We start from the raw sequence: 8,129 nt of genomic DNA, 5'->3' as shown, positions 1-8,129 counted from the left end.
TCAGGACGTGAAGTAGGAGCTCTGCATGGAGTAGAGTCGGTCAATGGGGTTGCCCACACGGGCTTGGAGGAGGTTGGCTTCAGCTGTGGACAGCAGGCAGTCTCCCAGGTGGCTGATGCTGTCACTGTCCATGTCGTGAAAAACTCCTTCTGAGTCTGGAAGAGGAAGGAAAAGGAGACGAGTGTGAACGTGGCATGAACATGGTGTGAGCATGTCTCATGGGGAGCTGCAGGACAGAAGAAGGGTGACAGCAGGGCCGTGTTTTACCTGGAGCTGTGGTCAGCAGGGCTGGTATGAGGTGAGCCCCACACATAAGACCAGCTTTAGGCGTAACTCTTTCCTCCCTCACCCCAATGTTTCACGGTGGATGGAGGGAAGACCCCAGCCTCGCTCCCCGGCCCCTAGCAGAGCTCAGAGGCTCTGGCCTCACCAAGCTGCTGAGAAAGGCTCAGCACAAAAACCAAGTCCTGTGGAGCACTTCGTCAGCAGCCGCAGCAGAGTTGGTTTGTCGTGACTTGGACCGCTGCGTGCGGCTTTGACGCAGAGACAGGACCATCTCCCCACCGCTCTCCTACCGTAGGGGTGCAGGTGGTCTCCCGGCAGCTGGGGCGGCGTCAGCCCTTGTCTGTACAAATCTGTGCTGTAGCCGTTCTGATCCAGGGGCAGCAGCTGCTGCTGGGGGATCCTGGGGTAGGGGACCATGAGCCCATCCAGGCCGTGAACGCTCGCGCCGTCTAAAGACACAACCGGTGGGATGGGTTGAAGCGAAGGGTGGGGGAGATACGTGCTGCGTCACAAGCACCCGCTCGCCTGGCTGAACGTTACAGAATCACAGAATCACAGAATGGTGGGGGTTGGAAGGGACCTCTGGGGTCACCCAGTCCAACCCCCTGCCCAAGCAGGGTCACCCAGAGCAGGCTGCAGAGGACCTTGTCCAGGCGGGGCTGGAATATCTCCAGAGAAGGAGACTCCACAGCCTCCCTGGGCAGCCTGGGCCAGCGCTCCGTCACCCTCAGAGGAAGAAGTTCTTCCTCGGGTTCAGCTGGAGCTTCCTCTGCTCCAGTTTGTGCCCATTGCCCCTTGTCCTGTCGCTGGGCACCACTGGAAAGAGCTTGGCCCCATCCTCCTGACCCCCACCCTTGAGATATTTGTAAGTCTATATTAGGTCCCCTCGCAGCCTTCTCTTCTCCAGGCTGAACAAGCCCAGCTCGCTCAGCCTCTCCTCGTAGGGGAGATGCTCCAGTCCCCTCCTCATCCTACTAGTTACTCCAGCTTGTACGTACCAGTTCAGTTACAACCCGTGTGCTTTTTGCTAAGCTCCTCCTCTCTCAAATCCATCCAGGTCGATCCCCTCCACCCCAGCCTGCAGCCCCCAGAGCTGTCACCCTGTGTGGCATCTCCTCACCTTCGCTGTCATCGTTGCTCTGCCTGCTGTTGCGACCGGTCCCTCTCCCGGTCCCTAAGCGAGGGTTGCCCAGCTGGTCTTGCTCCTGCTGTTGCTGCTGCTGTTGTTGTTGCCTGCGAGCAATTTTCTTCATCTGCAAGGAGATGGAGAGCCTGGATTTGGGGTTCTGACTGGGAGAGGAGGGGAGCGGGTTGCGTTTAACGTGGCAGCGGACCACTGCCGCTTGCGTTGCAGAGACCGAGCACTGCCGTGATATGGAATCATAGAATCATTGAGGTTGGAAAAGACCTCTAAGATCATCAACCATCACACAACCCTGCTCAGGCTCCTCTGGGTGACTCCTCTGCAGTCAGTGCCCACTGCAGTCGTCCCTGCGTGAGAAACAGGGCTGACAGAAAAGGCTAAATTATCTTTGTGGGAGGTGCCATTTGCAGCTTAAAAAACAAAAAAGGGCTTCGTTTTACTACAAAATGAAGTTTTCAAAGCTACGTATTTTCTGTTTTCACCCTTTAAGTTCTGCAAAATAAGAAATGTTTCAACTCCTAGGAGGAAGAAGTAAGAAATCCTTCTAGTCTTTCTATAGCGAGGGGTGAAAAGCGAGTAGAGAAAGGAATTTAAAATGAAAAAGTGAAAAATGTTAAGCCTTGCAAACTTGCGTAATTAATCGATTTTTGTATTTCTCTTTAAGCTTTTGCTACTCCTAGATACACGTTGTAGGATTAGGTGGACCTGTGATTTGGTCCTGCATAGTTCTTCTGTTCTTCTAGCCGTTTTTTCCTTCTCCTAAGCTATTCTACGTTTCCTTTTAACTGAGCGAGCGCATGTGGTATCCCACAGGCACGCAGAACCCCGCTGTGGAACCGTCACTCACCTTGGCTCTTTGGTTCTGGAACCAGACCTGCACCACCCGCACGGTCAAGCCCGTCTCAGCTGCCAGGGTCTCTCTCACCTGTCCACAAAACGCAGAGAGCTGCATCAGAACTGAAGCTGCACTTAAAAGGGTCCGAGCCTGCAGCTGTGCTGAGTGGCCTCCTTATACCTTTCTGCAAGGTTTGGAGGAAACCTCGAACGAAGCCTTGAATGCCCGACGCTGCTGCGTGGTAAGGATGGTGCGCGGGCGTTTGGAGCGCTTGTGGTCTTTGCTCTCCTCGCTGCCTTTGCCGTGCGAGTGGCTGCCGTCTTCGTCCTCGCTTTTCACTGCAATGGAAGATGGGTAGCGGTGATTCAGCAGAGAGTGGCTTTTTTGGGCCATCTCCCTGGGCAAGGATTCAGAGAAACTTAAGAGTTTTGCTCTTTCCAAGGCACAATTTAGAGCAGAGTGAAGCCAGGAAAGCTCATGGACTGAGCTGTGGCTCAGGGGAACGCTGTCAATTCATAGAATCATAGAATCATTAAGGTTGGAAAAGACCTCTAAGATCATCAAGTCCAACCGTCAACCCGTTACCACCATGCCTTCTAAACCATGTCCTGCCCCATCTACATGTTTTTTGAACCCCTCCCGGGATGGGGACTCCCCCATTTCCCTGGGCAGCCTGTTCTGATGCTTCACAACTCTTCCAGTAATGACATTTCTCCTAACATCCAATCCAAACCTCCCCTGATGCAACCTGAGGCCGTTATTCAGCCAGGCCGGTCGTCTTCCCCGCCGGTTCGTCTTGCGGTACATGGGGACAGCCTGCTCCCATGCCTTTAAGACTTCCTCCTTGACAAATGTCAAGCCTTGCTGGACCCCTTTGCCCTTCAGGACTCTCTCCCAAGGGACTCCCTCAACCAGCGTCCTCAACAAGCCAAAGTCTGCCCTCCGGAAGTCCGTGGTGGTGGTTTTGCTGCCCCCCATTCTCTACTTCACCAAGAAGAGACAGAGCTGATGGGCCAGCCTGGCTCCACATCGTCCATACTGTAATGTCTGAGATCAGCCCATCCAAACCTCTCTGGATCAGTTGCGTAGATCTCAGCAGCCTGCTACCCCCTTGGCTGCCTGTCACCAACAGGAAAAGATGCTACGACCTCCACCTACCTACATCTCCTCCCTCTGAAGCCTTCCCTATCATTAATTAGAGACCAGGCAGTACCTGCCCTCTACAAGGTTCACCCTGGTTCCCCACCCTCAGCACCGCTCCAGCCCTGGACCCTCACCAGACTCAGTGGGTGCTGGGCTGATAGCGCTGAGCATCTCCTTCTCCTTCTCATAGTCACTGCGGCACAGCAGCTGTCCCTCTTTGAGCACAAACTCGTCTCCCCGCTGCAGACGCCGCTCGCACTCGCAGCAGTAGAAGCAGTGGACGTGGTAGACGTTCTCCAGCACCCGCATGATGAGCTCGGAAGGGGCGATCGCCTTCAAGCAGCTGCTGCACTTGGTCTGGAACAGCCTGAAAAGAAGGTCCTGGGGGTTAGATGCTTGGGCAGGGAAGATCAGCGTGGGTTGAAGCTCAGGAAGCAAAAGGAAGAAGGGGGTGGATGTTTGGAGCTCTGCTAGCACATCCCAGCGAGACGTGTACTTCCCAGCTGGGCTTTGGGGCTTTCTGAGGAGGAACACAAACTCGCCTGGCCCAACAGCACAGAGCTCTATGTCCCCTCTTCCTCTTTAGGGCTGTCCACTGCCTGGCTTTGTTAGGTTGCTCCTAGCGAGAGGGCTTTACGGACCTCTCCAGGACCATCCCCAGGGCCTGGAGGAGCTGTAGGCAGGGGGTCCCACGGGGGAGGCTGTTTGTGCCCCACACCATGTCCAGAGAGAGGAATAAACAACTGCTGAGCGCCCCGCGTACAGAGCAGATGGTTCTGATGAAGTAATTTGGGATCTAAACAAATGTGAGCGGTGGTGGCTGCCGGCTGACAGCTTCTATTTAGGCACTTGACAAGAGAAAGTAATAAAATAGGGATTAATTAGGCTGTTGTTTAAACACACAGGATCTTCCCCACCAGCAGGGAACTCATAAACTGGGATTGAGAACAAGACTGGGTTAATCCTCCTGGCAAACTCTGTGGAGCGGGATGAAGAGGCTTACAGGGGTGGGCTCAGCGCTTCCAAATACCACCATGGATTTGTGCTGTGCGGTGGCTTTCGGCTGAAGTGTCTGGGACATTCCAACTGGAATGGTGTGGGATTTCTCCCTCCTTTGTGTGAGTGTGTTTGCGTGCATGTTCCTCTCTCCCTCCTCGTCTCTCTTTCTCTCCGCCTTTCCTCTTTGTCTTTCTGTAAGCCACACTCGAAAAATAATAATCGAATTTGAGTTGAAAAAGCTGAGAGTAAAGAGCGGCCTTTTAACCACAACCTCTCACTGTCTTAGCAAAGGAGTAAACTGGGAGCGTGTTCCAGGCACGGTCCCGGTCCAGATCTGGGCTGAGTCCAAACCTTTCCTAACGCCGACATCCTTCTATTACAGCAGAAGTGAAACCGTAGAAAGAATAAAACCCACCCTACAACAGAGCCAGTCGGCGATCGTGGCTGGCTGGGATCGGTCAGGAGCACGTGGCGTGCTGGTCACTGTCTGGTTATCGGTGTTCCCGGACCCTGAGCCCAGACAGACGGCAGCGGTGATGCCGCCTGACCCCGTGTTCACTGCAGCCCGGAGCCTCTCGCCCAGGGGTTCCCACCTCCAGCCTGTTCGCTGGTGGTAGCTGCCCACCTCCGAGCTCTGCGGGCTCTGGGGCAAGGAGGATCTGTCCGCATCCATTTAGAAGAGGTTCCAGAAGCGAACGAGCTCCTCGTTCCTTAGTTCCGGTTTGAATCTTCCTTTATTCCATGCCCAGCAGCTAGACCTTGTCACATCTTGATCTTCTTGAGAACCACTCGTAATTAGTCATGCCAATTGTGGGTAATCAAACTATTCTTTCCAAGTTTCTGTCCCTTATCCTTCAAACAACCGGTTTAAAAGCGAGTACTGGCTTTTCTTTGCATCTCGGCTGGGAGAATCACAGAATCACAGAATCACAGAATAGTAGGGGTTGGAAGGGACCTCTGTGGGTCATCTAGTCCAACCCCCTTGCCAAAGCAGGGTCACCTACAGCAGGCTGCACAGGACCTTGTCCAGGCGGGGCTGGAATATCTCCAGAGAAGGAGACTCCACAACCTCCCTGGGCAGCCTGTTCCAGTGCTCCGTCACCCTCAGAGGGAAGAAATTCTTCCTCATGTTCAGACGGAACTTCCTGTGCCTCAGTTTGTGCCCATTGCCCCTTGTCCTGTCACTGGGCACCACTGAAAAGAGCTTGGCCCCATCCTCCTGACACCCACCCTTCAGATATTTGTAGGCATTTATAAGGTCCCCTCTCAGCCTTCTCTTCTTCAGGCTGAACAAGCCCAGCTCCCTCAACCTCTCCTCGTAGGGGAGATGCTCCAGTCCCCTCACCATCCTCGTAGCCTAAGTAATTCCTTTGGGGAATTACTGTCCCCAAAGAAAGATCTTCCCTGCTTCGTTATGTGCTGAACGTGGGGACACAAACATCATTTCACTTTGAGACAGGCTGGCCCCAAGCTCCCCTCTGCTCCTCCCGTGTCTTTCAGAGACAGGTTTACTCCTGTAACGCACCCAGGATCCGCCCCACAGCCCCAAATCCAGGGGCAGACACGTTGAGAACGTAGACCTAACAACCAGAAGCTTTCCTGCAATATCCCGACCTGTCTCCGAGTCAGGAACGGGATGGTTTAGGAAAACACTGATGGAGAACTCCCTGTCTCATTTCACACTTGTGTTTCCTTAATTATTTTTATCCATATAGATACCAGAGCATTCCCTGGGTCCTTTTACATTTCTAGCTCAGTGATACTGCTGGTTGCTTTAGGAGAACATCAGGGCATTGCTTAGTCAGGGCAGGTCAGGGAAAGCTTTGAGTGTGATGTGCTTCGAACTGCGGGCAGGGCTGATGCCAAGAGGGATGGAGCAGGACAGGGAGACGTGGAAACAGATGTCAGAGCCGGGAAAGGAGACCTGTTCCCCTGCAAGGCACCAAGGCGGTTCCTCCCGCCGCTGTTGGGACGAGGCAGTTAGCAAGCCTGGTTTGAAGATGCCAGACTTAGGGCTACGAGGATGATGAGGGGACTGGAACATCTCCCCTATGAGGAGAGGTTGAGGGAACTGGGCTTGTTCAGCCTGAAGAAGAGAAGGCTGCGAGGGGACCTTATAAATGCCTACAAATATCTACAGGGTGGGTGTCAGGAGGATGGGGCCAAGCTCTTTTCAGTGGTGCCCAGCGACAGGACAAGGGGCAATGGGCACAAACTGGGGCAGAGGAAGTTCCGTCTGAACATGAGGAAGAACTTCTTCCCTCTGAGGGTGACGGAGCACTGGAACAGGCTGCCCAGGGAGGCTGTGGAGTCTCCTTCTCTGGAGATGATCAAGACCCGCCTGGACAAGGTCCTGTGCAGCCTGCTGTAGGTGACCCTGCTTGGGCAGGGGGGTTGGACTAGATGACCCACAGAGGTCCCTTCCAACCCCTACTATTCTGTGATATTCTGTGACTTCCATGAGCAGGGCTTTTTTTGCAGCTGTCAGGTGAGGGAAGCGCCGTTACGGCAGCGTAACTCAATAACGCTTTCGGCATCGGAAGGCCTGCGCCCTCCCATCTCCCAGCCAAGCCCCGAAAACAAATCCGCTCTGCTTTGTACTAATTGAAGAAAACATTCAGCAAGCAGCTCATAAACACGGTGTCAGCTCGCATTACACAAAATTAAAATTCTCAGCCCCTCCAACACCAGGAATTCCTAAAGAGGCTGGTTTTAATATTGCCTGAATCCGTTTAAGTCAAGGTAATATTGTTTGGGTTACCATAGGAACAAAATACGTCTCCGTTGCTGGCAGTGGGTTACAAGGAGGTTTGGGAGGCTGTGCCGTGGATGCGGCTGCACGACGTCTAGGAGCATCTTCCTGCCGAAACCACGCTGAGGGACGGTCCGAGAAACAAGCGCGTCCCCTGGTTCGTAATGAAAAGTGCATTTAGGAACAGCAGAGTCAGGAGCGAGATCTCTGCACGCTCCCAGAGAAGAGCAGAGCCTCGGCAGCGGCAGGAGCACCTCCAAGTGCCTGTAGGTCCCGACAGCTACATCCCGTGTCTTTGGAGGGACCCTTACGCTGCCTGAGCCTCCCAGTCCACGTGCTTCCACTTCTGTTTTGACCAGGTCTCCCCACGTCCTTACTCAACACTTTGGTTTCCTCAAAATCCCACCTGGAGTTTGATTTCTGTTCAAGATTTCCTCGCTATCAGCTTTTATTCCTGCAAAAACTCAGAAGCTGCCCAGCAAGCAGAGGCAGGTGCGTGCACACAGGTACACGTCCCACGTCCCACGTCCTTCTTACCAGCTTGCCCCTAATTACCTTTGCAAGTGATAGAATTTGATTTTCCTGCCGGGGGATTGCTCACCTTGACGGAAAAAGCGTCAGCAGCGGGAAGGCAGATGGGCTGATAGGTGGGAACATCTTTGGGGATATCAGAGAAGGTGGCTCTGGACCGAGCGGGACGGTTACTCCCAAGTCAGCGTCGTGAGAGAGGCTTGGGGCTCCAGGAAGGGTTTTTGACAGCCGGTTCTTCGCGCTGATGGGCTCTCAAGGCGAGAGGACCGGCGGCGTGGGCAGAAGAGCAGCCTGGCAGCTGCCCGATGGAGAGCAAGCACATCTGCACCGTCTGCCAACTCGGAGACAGCACGTGTCACCCAAGCAAGGATGAAGATACCCGGTATCTTAAGGAGAGCTTTGACGCTGGGCTGGAGGCCAAATTCACGGGCTGCCCGCAC

The 8,129-nt window shown here is 54.0% G+C and overlaps 1 protein-coding gene across 1 annotated transcript; it reads right to left on the bottom strand.

Annotated features, from left to right (window-relative positions):
• On the bottom strand, nucleotides 1-5,209 carry LOC104335144 (LIM homeobox transcription factor 1-alpha-like). Its single transcript, XM_075445947.1, has 9 exons — nucleotides 5,165-5,209; nucleotides 4,822-5,049; nucleotides 4,685-4,779; nucleotides 3,542-3,927; nucleotides 2,445-2,602; nucleotides 2,277-2,354; nucleotides 1,406-1,538; nucleotides 576-734; nucleotides 1-155 (listed from the first exon to the last, which is right to left on the bottom strand). Exons 1-9 carry the CDS (start codon nucleotides 5,207-5,209, stop codon nucleotides 1-3), a joined length of 1,437 nt encoding a protein of 478 aa, XP_075302062.1.
• Nucleotides 5,210-8,129: the final 2,920 nt, after the last annotated feature.

This window comes from Opisthocomus hoazin, chromosome 35, assembly GCF_030867145.1.
Source record: "Opisthocomus hoazin isolate bOpiHoa1 chromosome 35, bOpiHoa1.hap1, whole genome shotgun sequence".
NCBI classification, from domain to species: domain Eukaryota; kingdom Metazoa; phylum Chordata; class Aves; order Opisthocomiformes; family Opisthocomidae; genus Opisthocomus; species Opisthocomus hoazin.
The sequence above is the reverse complement of the archived record's forward strand: the minus strand, read 5'-3'. Positions and strand labels throughout refer to the sequence as shown.

Excerpts from the sequence above, each read along its gene's own strand:
- LOC104335144 (XM_075445947.1), bottom strand. The coding sequence starts at position 5,209 with ATGACTAATTACGAGTGGTTCTCAAGAAGATCAAGATGTGACAAG. Across the intron at positions 2,355-2,444 it reads CCTCCAAACCTTGCAGAAAG|GTGAGAGAGACCCTGGCAGC; the intron begins GTATAAGGAGGC and ends TTTTGTGGACAG. Across the intron at positions 735-1,405 it reads GAGCAACGATGACAGCGAAG|ACGGCGCGAGCGTTCACGGC; the intron begins GTGAGGAGATGC and ends TTGTGTCTTTAG.